Source organism: Pieris rapae, chromosome 10 (genome assembly GCF_905147795.1).
Source record: "Pieris rapae chromosome 10, ilPieRapa1.1, whole genome shotgun sequence".
Classification (NCBI taxonomy): Eukaryota; Metazoa; Arthropoda; class Insecta; order Lepidoptera; family Pieridae; genus Pieris; species Pieris rapae.
The window spans coordinates 10,402,606-10,419,402 of NC_059518.1; the positions used below are offsets into that span (position 1 = coordinate 10,402,606).

Here is a 16,797-nt window from a genome sequence, read left to right on the forward strand (position 1 = left end):
GTCTGTCCACACTAACGGAGTAAAAGGAACTCAAATTATTTATCTCAAACTTCAAGAAAAAAAGGGTGTAGAACATCGCAGTATCACATCAGGACCGTGAATATACCTGTGCCTGTTATGGTATAAATACAAAACAAAAATAAGATAAGTTAGCATATGCCGAAGTTATTTGTAAGTATATAAAAAAGGGTAGCAAGACCTACACACATCTCAGTAAAAAAGAAAACAGGAAATCGGCGTTGGTAAGCAAAGTGGCTGGCGATTTGACAGTTAGTAACCAAACTACGACAATAGAAAGTCAGATTTCCAGTACTGCGCAAACGGTCAATGCTTGAAATCCTGAGGTACTACGTAGAAGAAATGTGGAGTCATTAGAAACAATGAAACTGGCAATTCAGTTTAGATACTACGGAGTAAAATTGACATCGTGTATAAAAGGAATACGTGGCAAGGAAATGGACGTTAAGGTAATTAAGATTAAGTCCAAAAAACGGGATGTAATGTTTATATTAAAGATGCGGAAATTAAACCCGCGAGGTATCAAGTCCTACTATTAATAAGATGATAAATTCGTAATTATATAATACGTACCCCCGTAAGAACCCCCTTTGTTTATCCGTAACGCACTAAAAACCGACTATTTAATTTTTTTTTCCCCTTTCTTGGCCTGCACGGTTTGTGCGTCAGCCATGTAGACTATTTAATATTTATATAGACGTTGAGTTTATTTAAACGTTTGATAAGATTTTGATTTTTAGTCAGATATTAAACGAAATGAATGCGAATTACCTTAATATTAAACAAAAAATATTACTGTTTGCTATATAAGAGGTTTCTAAACATATAAAATAGACATTTAGTTTACGTAACTTTACCTATTTACGTAAAACCCAATTAAAAAAATCAATTTCCGAAGCTAAGCCTACACTTACAAGTGACGTGCAGAAAGATTTGACAGGATCATCTGGATACAGGTAAATGTCAATCAAAGCCCACAGACCTCGCCACACGAACACCACCAGTGACCCAACCACAGTCACAGAAAACACACAGTCCAGTATGTACAGAGCTGTTTCCTTACTGCTCTGTAACAAAAAATCTATTAAATAAATAGTTTTTAGATTTAACTCCCTAATCATTGTTATACAACATACATATTTAATTATAAAAAATATTATTTTGTCTTCAAGTAAAATAGCAGATAGCGTATCTATTAACTTTTTTTTGTAAATACTTAGATCGATTATAGATTAAGTTAAAGATGAAGATAGATATGCTTTTAAATACCAATGTAATATTTCAGTATGAGTAAATTTAAGATAAAATACGACCTGTTTTGTATAAGCGACGCTATCTGAGCTTTGATAGACATCATGTCAAAGTGAGGATCACAAATGAAATTACCTTCTGAAATCTTGTAGTAAATATGTAAGTTGGTTGTTTTCCATCGGTGATTACGAGATAAGGAGGCGCTAGGAGGTTTCGTGTGGAGCGAAGAACTAGGATTAACACGAGGCATACTATCAAATACGTCGCTATCAACGCTGGTCTGTGAAATATAAATTAACTTGTTAAAAATAATATCTTAAAACATAACCCCTTCTCATAATAATATTCGTGGTTGGTATATTTTAAAAGCTCTAGTTATTGGTAAAGCTTGAAAAAAGAGGAGATCGAGTGAAAATCGCTAGAGGGATGACAGGGCGACCTTCTATTAGATAAACACTTCGTAGTTTTTCTCGAAATTATAAAATATAGGCATATAGATTGGTCACAAAAACGTATTAATATGAGCAATCGGCTTGATTAATAAAAGATCGACCGCCGAAGTAACTTCATGGATAAACAATCATGGGAAGATCACAAAAGCAAGGGGCTGACGACATAGTTCAGTCTTCTGGGGAGAAATTGATGGGGAATCTAACAACTGATCCACATGGTAAGCTTTTATCCAAAAGGATTCCACACTGCAAAACACAAAGAAACGGATATAACAATAACAAGCGTACCTAGATTATAATAAAAAGTACCAAACATTCGATATGTAAGTTTTTAACAGTATGGCGTTAAAGTTGCTTTATTAGTATTATATAAATAAATTATTGAATATTATAAGCGATCAATTATTATTTGAAAACATTAAATAATAAAAACCGGGAAAGCAATCAAGGGTCGACTATCCATGAGTATTGGATCATAGTGCAGTATGCGTTTTATATAAAACGAATTTACAGACAAAACCGATGACTGTTGCTTTCTTCCTTCAAGGTACAATTATCCCAAAACACGAAAATCTGGCAGCATTAAGTTTAGTTCAGTATTTTTTTTAATGTAGTTTTGTGTCGTTTATTTATTATTATTAAAAGTAGAGTTATTCATTGTGTATATATGTATGTATATAGTTTCCTTACAAATAAATATTTTAGAATATTTTTTACCTATGAGGATCCTCATCATTGGGTAAAATAGCAGCGACCATAGTATCCATAAGGCCCCAACCACCTCTCCAGTGCATAGCGTTGGACATAATAAATATACATGTATAAAAGCGAGATACTACTCGTTCTCTTAGCCACCGGCCTGCTTTTCCTTTACCCCATGCGTCAACAGATCGGGAAAATAGGCGAGTTCTGAAAAATCAAATATACGATATAAATCGTTTAGGTAAATAACAATTTCACTCAACATGTATTTCATTAAAGGCGCTTTCAAACTTTCGTCTCCATTATATTATTATAAGACATAAAATCAATTTAACGATTTGTCCAAATCAATATGTGAACTTAAACAAAAGAAAGCGCTGGTAATATTTGGAAGTGAAAGTTTTTTTGTTTTCTTTTACAGGTCACAATTGTTACAAAGATGTACTTAAGCTCTTTTATATGCGTCATAAAAAAACCTCAGCGAAATAAATACTAAATTCTTACTTTGCAATCGAAAAACAGCAGTGTATTATAATTCCAAGAATGAAGTTTTGGGCGTACGGAAACATCTTGGAGTGTAGTTCCATGATGCCCAATGAACTACGCCATACTCCTACAACTAAAGGGGCCACCACAATACTTGCGAACAGTGCATCACCTTTAAAAAAAATAATATATTACATTAATTTACGAAACATAAATACAAAATATTATATTTATGTATAAATTGTTGCACATTATTTTTATTTTTTTCATTGAACTTTGTTCAGACGTAAAACTATTAAATATGGTCGATACATATCCTCATGCAAGGGGATTGACCCCCTATAGGGTTTTATGATCAGAGTGGTAAGTCAGCAGTAGTATGCTTCATATGGGTCCAACGTTCTGTGGAATATTTTCAACTCGCCCTTTATTTAACACTAATCAAATTCTCAAATCTCTTAGATAATGTATCTCACTACATATTATAAAACAAAGTCGCTTTCTCTGTCCCTATGTCCCTTTGTATGCTTAAATCTTTGAAACTACGCAACGGATTTTGATGCGGTTTTTTTAATAGATAGAGTTATTCAAGAGGAAGGTTTATATGTATAATAACATCCATTAAACAGTGGAGAAGTACTGCTATTTTTGAGGTTTCTAATGTGATGTCGTAAATAATTACATTTTTTCCGCTTACATTGCAAACGCAGGCTGAACCCTACGAGTTTTATCAAAATAATGTACTAAGTATTGTATACATTGAAAAGGTCTACAGAAAAGTCCTTGATGGTATATGTCTATCTCTTATGGATAACCCACATTTTTATATACAACGTTCACATATTTTCTGTAGTGTATTTAGTATCAGCATTGCACCCGTGCGAAGCCGGGGCGGGTCGCTAGTCTTGTATAAATGCCAAATATTTCAGTTCTATAACACTTGGAACATTGGAAAGCGCAGGCTTACTCGTTTCTCGTCCTACTTAAGAACAAAAAAAAAAAATCAATAGTATCAGTATTTTCAATATTTTCTGCAGTTCGGAGTTTGTTATGGTAAATAGTAAAAATAAAGCATTTTGTCTAAAAACTTTATTTCATGTGTAAATATATTTATTAAATATATATCTGACACATTTAACGTTACAAAAAATTATAACTGACTTAAAATCAGCCACCGTACCATAATATGACTTAGTTCCTTATTCTTGTAATACATTTTTGATACTGGTGTTATGGAAGTTATCATATTTTGTGAGACAAAAAGATTTATTTTGTTCAATTTATCACTAATTCACATAAAATAAATATGCAACTTCAAAGACTGACAAACAATTAAGTAATTAGTTTGAATAACATTATCAGTATTTAACTAGTGACCTTGACTCTGACTTTGTGTCTGTCGGTATACATTTCGTATGTACGCGTACGTACCCTTTAAGTTGGAGGAAGTGGGTGAGAAATAAACGGCAATCACACTTGCTTTCAATATATTATCACTGATTTCGAATCTCCATTATTCATTATAATAATTTACTTCGATACACTTAGAACCGGTATACGAGCCATTTGCAACGTCGCGACATCAAGGTCATTACTAAAATATCAGATACAAAACATTAAAGTGAATATTCAAGATTTAGAATCTGTATAAAGAAATCCTTTTATATTGTATTGATGCAAATGAGGAAGAGGAAGTCTGTGTTTCTTTTAAGAGTCGTCAACTACTTGTCTATTAATAAAACAACGAAACAGATTCAGAAATCTGCAAACCAGAGAGCATAAGTCATTATTAATCATATGTACATACATGAGATTATCTTTATAATTTTAGAGAAGATATTTTTATAATTACGTTTTGGAATGTTTTCATTTTTTATCATTACAAGCGCAACCTGCCTTTTGATAAACTCAAAAAGATCTACGGCCAACGACGTTATACAGTTTACCAAGTCACATAATGAATAATACTTATACATTATAATACCCTGAACGTAAATCGGTATGGAAAATATTAAAATAGGCATTTATATAAGACAAAAACAAACCTCATGATTGATTTTGGGTGTATTGGTACATACCTGCTCTCAACCCCAGTTCCTGGCAATCACAGTCTGTGGCGTCATTGTCCTCTTCAATGTGTTCCGATTTCTCGGTCTTCTCGATGGTAACAGTCTTTTCAACTTTAATAAGCGGTTCATTCTGCAATATCTGCGCCATTCGGTGGCATCTAAAAATTATTTAGAAAAATATACTATTTATAAGCTACGTCTACTTCTCAGTGCCTGGTTAAGCTAGCCCGGGGGCTGTAAAAAATTCTGCCAAGGGGCCCTTGGTTTGCTTTGGGCTCTCAATGTTAGGGTATTAAAAAAAACAAAACTGTTACAAATAAAGTATTATGGATTCAATATGGAAAATTTAGAGATATTACGTACACATTCAATATAGACTTATTTAAGCAAATCATGCTCTTTATACAACGAAGTGAGATACGTGTTCCTAAATTCATTTTAATTCGTTTTAATGCTTGAAAGGAACGTTCACCACTACAGTTAGTGTTCAGGAGATACAAATGCGCAAGGCAATTTCTATGTTTGGAAAACACGAAAAGTTTTATAAAATTGCTGTTTGAGAGGCTCCCGATTCTCGCTGTCATTACCAGTACCCACATCTGTTTTCAGCAGCTCTGCGAACTGCACTAATTCGCTACCTAGGCTATTCTTCAAATAATCTTCGTAAGATCATGCTGTTTAACATACTATATAATCTTACGGTCAGTAAATACTTTAAGGATTTGATATTATCAGATCTTTTGATATGATTTTATACATTTAGTTAAAGCTGACAATCTTAATATATATAAATCTCGTGTCACAATGTTTGTCCTCAATGGACTCCTAAACCACTTAACCGATTATAATAAAATTCGCACACCATGTGCAGTTCGATCCAACTTGAGAGATAGGATAGTTTAAATCTCAAATTATAGTCGCTATTTTATTTTATTGCAGTTTATTTGTTTATTATTTGATACAATTCTAACAGATGGCGCTGTTTAAAAGTGCCAACGTTTCATACAATTCCTCCTACCGTTTCCCTTGAATAGCTTACTATGTAATATAACAAAAACCTCAGCCACAGCAACGCTTGGCCGAGACTACCAGTACGTTATAAATTATGACAATAAACACCTATATAACACATAAAAGGCAGGCATCGAAGCATCAGCGAGTACTAACCACCTAGTGTCCGATAACGTAAGTAAAGTAAAATCTTTATGTACGTTCGTAAGATGACCCCATCGATAGGTAGAAGCGGAAAAAATGTATAGAGGTTCTGAGTAAAATCCATGAAAAGTACAGATGCATTACTTAACTACAGCGCATTTAGCAACTTATTCTAATGAATGTCCAATATTCGGCGTACTTATTTCTGTCCTTAATTCGACTTCTAAGCCGATGTACGAGTATCTCCCATTCATGTTGCTGCCCACGACAATCTGTGATATCAATTCCAGTCTCACTTATGAAATCTAATAAACATTGAGCGGGTTGTTAAGGAGCCTTCCATGTCCAAGAACTTAACAAATCTTTCCACTAGTCCAGATGGCGGAACATAGCGCACTATCAAAGTTACTTGCTCTACAATACATCTGGAGTACCCAATTTAACTGGGTAGTATTTGCATCTCTTAATTTCACAAATAATTCCAGCAAGATAAGCACTTCCAAAGGCGTATTGTCTACCCTTACCTGAAGATCTGTTGCTCATATTACCTACGGTTAGACCAATACTTTTTTAAATTTTATTAAAAGAAACTAGACAAATGTGATTTATTTGCAAATTATACCTAGTAAAATATCTTACCTTAAGTGAAGTTTGTCCATACAAAAACTCTACTACCATATTTTAAAAAAAGATAATTAAACAGTACTCGAAGCAGTACTGTCAAAACAACTTTTCTCAAGAATGGCTCAAATCTAAAGTACTTTTTAAAGTTTTCTATTGTTTGATATTCAATAGAATCTTATTTTATCTGTGTAAGTTACGACTAGCTCGATCGATGACAATGTCAGGGAATTGCCCTAATAGTGTTGGAGTGCTGCAATTTGCGAGTACTGCAAGTAGTACAACACATAACTTGTGGTGTAGCCAACATTCAATCTTAGAAATGTGGTACAATTTAAATTTATTATTGTAGATTTTTTTACCCATGCTTCTCTTGGTAGATATTATAGCTACCTACAGTCAAAGAGGCAGAGGCGTTGGAGCGTTGGGCCCCCTAATTCGCGGAGCCCGTAGCATTTTCGCCACTTTTGTTACTTGCATAAACCGGCACTGCAGTACTTCCTTATCATCATAATATCCTTTTATTGAAACAAATACGCCTTTTATAAATATTGATTCAGGCATTGCTAAACATTTTTACCAGGCGTGTTCGTAATTTGTATATAAAAAAGAATGTTTGTGTGAGTTTACCGGAAATTAACCAATTCTATTTTATTATTATGATTATTATTATGATTCAGGTACCAGTACTATTTATGCTGTCTTGGTATGCAACTATATTTTGTTGACATCTTATTATGTTTTAATATATTGATGATAATGATAAGAAAATTTTGTGGGGTGGTTAAAGATAGCATCGGATTGGATTTCTGGAAAATTCACTTTATTGATAAGATCGTATTTAAATTAAATAACATCTTATAATAGAATTAATACGGTTCTAAAATAAAGTTAAAAATGTCTACAAGTTATTTTAACTTAGACGTTGACCCGCGAATGAGTACTGGACGACGCGCGACGCATCAATCGATTTTGTAAACTATGAAATGTCAAGGCTATATGACCATTTTCATTTTGTTTTTATGTACGTTCTTTAGTTAATATTAATAATTATATTCTAGACTCAGACACACATTATTCAGACAATATCTATATTCTCTGTAGAATTACAATTATTGTAGCTCGGTGCGCTTGTATTGCGCCTGCTGTGCTATTTTACTTTTTTATTTAATTTTTTTTCTAAATAAAAAGGTAAATAAGTCTACTGTGTACCATTGATATTTCACAATTTAGATGTTGATGCTTATTCATTTATTAAAATCTAGTCGAACTTAAATGAAATAAATTTTTCAAAACAGTATGGAAATAAGTAAAACAGACCAGTAAAAGTAAAAGTTGAAATAAAATTAGTTGAACAAAAATAAAATTTAAAGACGCAAACTGAGTAAAGTGGAGACCGCTAGAAAACTCCAAGATTGGATAAATTTCGAGGAGGCCTTTGTTGAAGGACAAGTTGTAATAAATACATAATCGTTTGCATTAATTATAGATATTAACTGAATATTGTATTAGTTTAGGCATGTTTACTTTTCTTTACATTAAGCATGTGTGTTAAACAGCATTATGGTTGATTTTAAACCATAATATTTTCTTCAACTGTTTTCTGTTTGTTTCATACATAACAATCTCAAGAAAAATAGTTTTATTGCATCGATGTTAAATAATAGAAAAAACTTGTATTCTAAAGAAAATATATTCGCTTCGTGTTATTTATTTGGTAACCCGATTTTATTTATCAAATCAGTCGGCAATCTGCGTCTATGAAACAATTACCAAGAATCAAATCCAAGATTTACGGGTTTTTAGATATGAACCTCAACTACTAAACGATGAAAGCAGCCTAACGATCCTGCAACTCACTTATTAAACTCTTATAGCGGGTTTCGCTCTGAAATCACAGGTAATTTGACATCTCATCTGAATCAAAAATCAGCAGTGAAGTAAATATCTTACGTCAAATTAAAAGTTGCTCTTTCCTCGGTGAATTCGAGAGTTAATCATTTTTATGAATTCAAACCTCCATTTCATAAAACAAACGAAACGTAAACACTTAAAAATATATATCTATAGATGACGAAGAAAACGCAAGCACGAAACGACCAATTGGTTTCACGGCGTTGGTAAAATTCGCTTTTTTTATTAGAATTAATTAATTTTTTGAAGAAGAAATTAATTGATTTTGACGAAACCTTGAATATTTGCTGCTTTATAAATGAACGTAGTGTCTGATAAATAGATGAACTAAGGTAAACATTTTTATTATTTATATTATGTTATATTGATATAATATTAAGGTTTTGGATAAAAACATTCTTCCGTTTTACACATGTATATATCATCATGTTTAGTTTAGGTAGGTACTTAAGCTTTTTATTTTATCTTTCATAACAATATATTTTTATAAACTAATAAATATATTTGACTTCAAATAAAAAAGTAGAATTTATTGATCAGCTCAATGTGAGACTAGGTTTACTAAATTGAATATGAAATTTACTATATTGTTCTTTATTAACCTCGAAAATAACAAGGCTTATTATTTTTAATTTATACTTAGCCATGTATTTTACGGGGTTTTTTTATAAATTGATATGAAAGACTTAAATGAAATATATACGTAAATTACTGTCGCAGTGTGCACGTTACTAATTAGATCAGGAAGTCGTTTAATAAATACGAAATTATATAATCATTATATTATTTTAACAATATCATTAACTACATAAATTAATTATAGTACACAGTAATCTTAATTACGGTAATACAATTATTTATATAGAAATTTATAGATTTTAACTGCGTTCAAAATATATTCGTCATCTTGGCTTAATATCTCTTCTCAACGGAAGCATTCCGTTACGCTGCTATAATTGACTGGTTGGTAAGCTGTGAGACCATTCTACTCCTCGTCATAATGGCTGTGTGATGTCGTCGTTTTGTGATGATGATGAATGGTGAGATGGTGATGGTCTTAGGTCGCATCTGTATTGGCATAATAATATTGCGTAGCAATTTAATTATTACACAGTTAAGAAAAATCATAAAAATCTTGCATAAAACACATAAAATTTAAGCTATGTAAATTAGGATATTTAGTTTGATTAGAAATAATTATAGTTTGCTGTAGAATCTTAGTGTAAGTTATATATATATATATATAATATGAAAAAAAATGTCATGTATTTCTAAAAACTATCTCAAAGAAACATGCTCAGTAATAAATAACCAAAATATTATTTTAAGTTTTATGGTAACATTATTTCATTCATACATGACTCAGTACCATAAGTTAAAAACAAATCTTGAGGATTATTTTTAGTGCTAAACTTCATCTTAGATATTGATTGCTTCTGTATTTATAAAATAAATCATGGTAATTTCATTTAGAACATTTATTTTTGTTATTCACATGAATTATTTGAATTTGAGCAATTGTAAGCTGATCTTTGATCCAAAATAGCTAGCAGGGTTATTATAGTTTTTGTTTGATTGATGTTTTTATTCTGAACAATTAACTTTAAATAATCAAAAAATTTAAATTAATATTTTGCATATTTCATGAATGGACTTTGAACTTAAGAAATCTGAATAAATATTTTATGTTTCATACAGATAAACCTCCAATTTCATTATTCTTAAGATCATTGTTCACTAGTGATAGTTATTATATTCTAATATTATTTTAACAGAATTCAGTTCTTATTAATGTAAGACAAAACATAGGTAATATAATTTTTGTGTGTTTGATCTCAGAATCACTTAAATAGGTTGCAATATTAGTTTCATGCCACCTAGTAGCAGTCTCAACACAAGATTGTCTTCTTTATAGGGGTAAAGTTTACAATTCAGTACCTCGATTTTGAGGTCAGAGGGGGCGGGGAGAGGGGGGGGAGGGAGGGTGGAGGGTCTACTTATCACCCCCAACCAATTTCAAGCACCAGAAACAGTTATTTCAATAAAAAATTTAAAAAAACCAAAGCATATATACCTAACATTAACCGGACCCATCGTCCTCAAAGTCATCCACATAAGCCGGTCGTTTACCAAGCATAGTTCACCAAGTTTCAAAAAAATGCAAATAAAATAACGCACATTCACAAAAAAACAAAAGAAATGTAAAAAGTATCGGATTTTTAACGGCTAATCCGTACTGTAACACTAACACACTCTTCTGGCAAAATCCAAATTCGAAATGGCCGATTGTGTTTAAAAAATGAATAGGGATGTAAAAAATATCGATTTTTTAAAAAGTCGAATTTAGAGCGCGTTAAATATTCGATGAAAATCTTCCACTTTCCATTATTATTTAAATTAAATATTAATATACTAACTTAACCTAACTGAACCAGATAATAATTCGTTTTTTGAACAGTTATTTAAATTAAATATTAATATATTAACTTAATCTAATTGTACTAGATAATAATTGGTTTTTTGAACAGTTATTTAAATTAAATATTAATATACCAACCTAACCTAACCGAACTATATAACAATTCGGCTTTTGAACGGCTCCGGCGCGAAGGAAGAGCAGCCCCCACCCGCTACGTGCCAAAGGACAGGCATGAAATGCCTGTCCTGGTACAGCGGGTGGGGGCTGCTCTTCCTTCGCGCCGGAGCCGTTCAAAAGCCAACAGTCAAGACCGGACCACGTGGATAGTGGGGTGCTCTGATTTTTGAATATAAAATTTAGAAAATAAAGTAAACACTTTATTGTAGTAAAAATTAGCTTTATAAGCTGTAGGAATAAAAAATTAATTCTTTATTATCATCGATTTTTAGTAAGAATTAGCTTTATTGTAGTAGGAATAAAAAAAACAATTCTTTATTATCATCGATTTTTCATACTAAAAACAATCGATTAATTTTATGCAAAATGTCACATCTCTAGTAAATCTCTAGTAACCAATAGAAAAGTATTAATTGGATAACCAATAGAAAAGTTCGAAAGTTAAAATGGCGGATTGTTTACAAATTTGTACTGTTGCACAAAACATCAAAAAGTGTTTTTAAATATTTAATTAGTGTAAATTACAACTCAGATACCATAAATGACTCCAAATGTCACGGAAGTGTTCAAATCAAGGCCCCCGAGACCCTATCTAGGGGTCTGAATAAGCAAATTCAAGGTAAATAGAAAAGTTTACAATGGCGGATTGTTTACAAATTTCTAATAATGCACAAAATTTCGTAATTTTTTTTAAATATTTAATTTATTTTAAACTACAACTTAAGCAGCAAAAATTACTCCAAATCTCACGGAGGTTTTCGAATCAAGGTCCCCCGAGACTCCTACACACTCAGTTTAATCACAATCAAGGTATTGAATATAAGATCCAACCCAATATCTATTCAACCTGTTTAGTTTAAATGCTCCGTTAAGCTTACACTAACAATAAATTTGATAAGTTGGGATATTTATAAAATTGTATCAATATATCCAGACGATAAAGTTAGCCTTGTTTCGTGCTAATTATTATTTGTGTGTGTCGCGTTGTTGGATTACGGTAAATATAACATGGACAAAAGGAAACAAAACACGTAACCTAATATATAATATAAATAAAGTTCTTTATTACTTACTTTTAAGTGGCCCTTTGGCCAGATCCAGATGGGTCGTACGGTAAATAATTTTTCACAATAGAATCATTTTCACAATATTTATAGTAGGTTATTGTCAAGGCAATATTTTTTCTTTGGGCATATTTGTAAACAAGTGTTTTTGTCTATTTTGAAATAAAACAAGGTAGCCCCATTATATGTTTGATATGGTTATTCACCTTCAGTAATCAATCTAGGTTATAACAAATAAAATAGTAATTATTGTGGTAGATGAAAATTTTGACAATTAACAATATTTATAAATAAAATTGGTCAATTGTCAAGATATTCTTTGACAACGACTCGCTTATCAAGACGAGAATATGTAATTGCTTAACAGATTTTAGACCATGAGATTCCAATTTTTTTTCGAGAATTACAAGAAGTGGCATGTACGTACATAAATAACTTGACAGCGGGCACACAAATATTGCCTTGCTCAATGGGTCTTGTTTTTTAAATAGAAATAGCGACACGAGAATTCTCGCTTTGTTTAATTGGTCTTGCCTTTTCAATAGAAATAATCCCGCAGACTGATCAATATCAATAAACTGTAGCAGTTTCGATTTTCAAGTTAGATACAGTAACCATTATTCCTTAAATAAAGACCCTAATAAAGACTACTGGACATTAAACATGTAATGTGCTCACGGTAGTATCAAACATTTACAATTTATTTTATTTATAATATGACAAAATGCAAATATTTCTAAAAAATTTTGTATTAACTTATGTCTGTTTTTTATATATGAATATAGTATATATATGAGAATATAAAGAATATAACTTATAGTTTTGTTTTATTTTCTTTGTGAGTACTTGCCTTGAGTCACATTCGTTCGCCTCCTAAACTATTTAGCATATTTTCTATGTAAACACGTCTTATAAAAGTTCTGTTATTGTGTAATAAAAACATTTATTATTTAACATAATAATTGTAACCTAGTCACAATTCAATGTTGTTATAATTTCGCCATAGATTACATTTTGTAATAACGCTAGACGTTGTAAATGTTAAGTAAGATAATTGATCACTTAGATATCGTAATTAAAACTTTTAAGATGACTATATAGACTAATAAACCATAATTAATAACTGTACTTATCAGATATAAAGGTAATCGATGGAACCTGCCTTGATGGTCACTGACTTAGAAAATATTCCTTTATTAAGGAAATTTATGACAAATGCTGTGATATAATAACTTAATAAACGCTATTATAAAAATGTTTAGATTAGATTATATTATCATAGTATCAGTGTTTATGCACAACGGACCTTTTATCAGTGAGCGAGGTTCAACATAAGAGGTTCTCCATAAGGTCCTGCGTTTGACATTTGTGGACGATTAGATTTTATTATATACGCAATAAAAACCTGCTCACATGGCGAAAGAGAAACCCCCAGATTTAAGACTAATATCGGCGGCGTGTAAATTGATAATGACAAAAAAATAAAACTATACAGAAATCTGATGTCATCAAAAGTTCTATCACGATATTATTCCAGTTACTTTAAAAAGTAATTTAATATGGTGCAGTGTAAATTTTAAGTATTCTTTAGATTGTATACAGAGGACACGCATTCATCTTGTGATATCGTGTCTAATATTATTTTTAAACCGGTTTTCTAAAACAGGAATAAATTTAAAGTATTACCAGTTTTGAATAAAATAAAATTGAGTCTAATACGATTTTGTTATTTAATAATTTTAATAAATAAAGTATAAAAAAGACGTAAATATTTATTTACTAGTTTTAAGTTTGTTAAACTCACACTTGCAAATCTTTGCATGGAAAAACATTACAATAATGATAATTCTTACATTATTAAGTTTTGATTACTATATCTATGACATGCATCTAAATTTAAATCCAGCCATACCTAAAACGTTAAATATATTTTGATTATACGTTTTATTCTTAAAAACTTTGCGTCGCTCCGCAACTTGATTTTCTGCCGGCTATTTATTTAAAAAGTCATATGGTCTAAATAAAAAATAACTTACCTGGTATACCTAATAAAAACTTTAAAAATCCAATTCCAAGTATTTAAAAAAATCTGTGATTTCTTAATGGACAAGGATCATCTTTGGAATTTAAATCCAAAAGTCGAACGCGGATTATTCAAAAGCAACCTTGCGTAGTGCTGGGAAGCCTCCGAGTCACTGAACCGCGCGCGCTTCGAGATTTCATTAAATAAATGTTACCTCTAACAAATAGTAAGGTACAGTGTATCAAAATAAAATGCAATTTATCACCACTACGCAAAGGCGTTGGTGCGAGACCAGCACCTTTGTACAATTCGATATATTAATAACGTTTAGATCATAATTAAATTATATGTATATTTGATTTTGGCTTAAAGGTTAAGGAGTTACAAAGATTTATTTTTAAACTCATGTACTCCAACTACTTTTAAATGTTAAGATAAAAAAATGTGGTTTGATTTTCTTCATTTTTCATTTCATTATACAATATTTATATATATTTTTAAGATTACTGTAAAGGGTACCTTGAATGAGATGATGAGAACTTTCAGGGTTTTATCGCTTCAAAAAGGCAGTGCTCGGTCCTTGAAAAGGAAACGGTGGGGTAGAGGGCCAAATCGCGGATGACTTTTTGACTATTGATGTATATTAGAGCCTTCACTGAACCTCGTGAATACAGCCTTAGTCAACGGATGTTACAAAATACGTATAATTGATGAATCGGAAGGTTTGATTGAAAATATCTGGGTTATTAGGACTCTGGTCTTTCTAATCTTAGACCTAAATAATAAAAATCCTATCACGCGAAAAATATTACTTTAATATGTTTCAATGAAATAATATAGTATCTTGTTTGAATAGATTCTTGATTGTCAGTAATTATAATGGTTCATTGGTCGTGACCTGGTGTCGAGAATGTGTATGCAGTGAAGCTTTCAGCTCCCGTTATGGTTAAGCATGTATTGTTTGTGCACAGAACACAAACTCAATACTTTGATTTTAACAAGAGAAGAATATGTTTGAACATAATCTTAAAGATTAAAGGGATCACGGCTTAAGCCATATAACAATTAACTTTCTATTGCATAAAAATTTAATAAGAAAGGAGGTAAAAAACTATTAAAATATAAAACAGAACAAAAAACCAAACCTTCGAAAATTTTGGATTCTTAATACATCAAGGTATTAAAATGAGATTAAACACCAAATGAAAACTTAGGAATTAATAATAATAAGCAGTCATTTCAGAATATAAAATTACTGAATGGTAAGCTCAGTACCACTTCACCATGTCATCATTTTTGTAATGAATATTAAATTAGTGCCTACAAATTTATTACCAGCCAAATAACTCCACAGAAGTATTCGTTCAAACATTCGTTGATTCATTTATACTATTGACAATTATTAGTAGGCCTCTGAGATAAAAATCTTTAAAATATATACTGTTAAAATTGTAATAACAACACTATATTTAATTAGCCTTAGTGAATTACAAGTGAAACTAAGAATTGAATAATACGGCTTGCTTATTAATCTTCATATGACATAAAAACAACATGTCTGTGGTGACTCTAAGAAATGATTTAATGTTTCGTGAATGAGTTGATTGTCGTTTGAAAATTAACGTCCTGTAAATATGGCTTCAAAATGTCCGTAAACGAATTGAGAGCACTTCATTTTTCTAAAGGTCGCATAATAATCTACCTATTAAGTTCTACCTATACAACGTAACGCACTTGAACACAATATAGATTTGAGTTAGTACAACTGGTTACACCTGTTTTTGGCTTCATCAGCCATAAATGAATATGTTTATTTGATGCGGTTAGTATTTATTAATTATATCTTATTCTTGTTTAATGATATACGTAACCTCTTCTGAACAAAAAGCAAGTCGTATTACATAATAAGATATCATATACTTAATACCAGCTACATACTTTTAATATAACGCGTGTAGATTATGATAATTACACACTTAATCTTAAATGATACGCCGATTGTCACATAACAATATAAGATTAAATTACCTTATTTCAGCATAATTTGCTTCTCTTAATGTTGAAATTTTACTCTAAATCCGAGTCTAAAGTTTTAATAATAAGAATATTTTCATTAAATGAGACCTACCCTTCTTGTGGAGAGAATAGTAAGGGCTAAAAATATTTATACTGAGGTATTAATTCAAAATAGGTTGAGCACTCCAGTGTTATGCATAATAAGCAGGTGATCGGTCTTCGGTGCCTCTCTGCCTTTTTGATTCTCAAATATGCTGGTCTCTTTATGCTGTTTCCCATCACCACACCAGTTGATTGCGTCCATGGAAAATACAATTAAAGCATAGCTGGAGCAAATTTCTCCAAGGATTATTTTTCTCCCTTGCGCCCACAGGCATATTAACTAATACGAATATGAAACAAAAATCAATATTTTCTGGTCACAAGAATT

General features: G+C 31.2%; 1 protein-coding gene and 1 long non-coding RNA gene across 4 annotated transcripts in view; one reads left to right on the top strand and one right to left on the bottom strand.

Annotated features, from left to right (window-relative positions):
• The window catches only part of LOC110999223, a 46,340-nt gene extending 31,809 nt beyond the window's left edge, over positions 1–14,531 (bottom strand). Inside the window, exons 1-6 of one of the 3 annotated variants that reach the window (XM_022268185.2) lie at positions 14,365–14,531; positions 4,988–5,136; positions 2,928–3,081; positions 2,439–2,630; positions 1,405–1,549; positions 933–1,085 (exon numbers count right to left, since the gene is read on the bottom strand). In XM_022268185.2, the coding sequence (XP_022123877.2) occupies positions 933–1,085; positions 1,405–1,549; positions 2,439–2,630; positions 2,928–3,081; positions 4,988–5,126 (783 nt within the window). In that variant the 5' untranslated portion in view covers positions 5,127–5,136; positions 14,365–14,531. Of the gene's footprint in view, positions 1–932; positions 1,086–1,404; positions 1,550–2,438; positions 2,631–2,927; positions 3,082–4,987; positions 5,137–12,337; positions 12,557–14,364 lie in introns of those variants that run through there. The other 2 variants (XM_045629707.1, XM_045629709.1) reach the window with 2 other exon arrangements.
• On the top strand, positions 11,404–12,098 carry LOC123689477. The gene is made up of 2 exons (XR_006750451.1): positions 11,404–11,883; positions 11,993–12,098. It is a non-coding gene; the product is annotated as an uncharacterized LOC123689477 (long non-coding RNA).
• Positions 14,532–16,797: the final 2,266 nt, after the last annotated feature.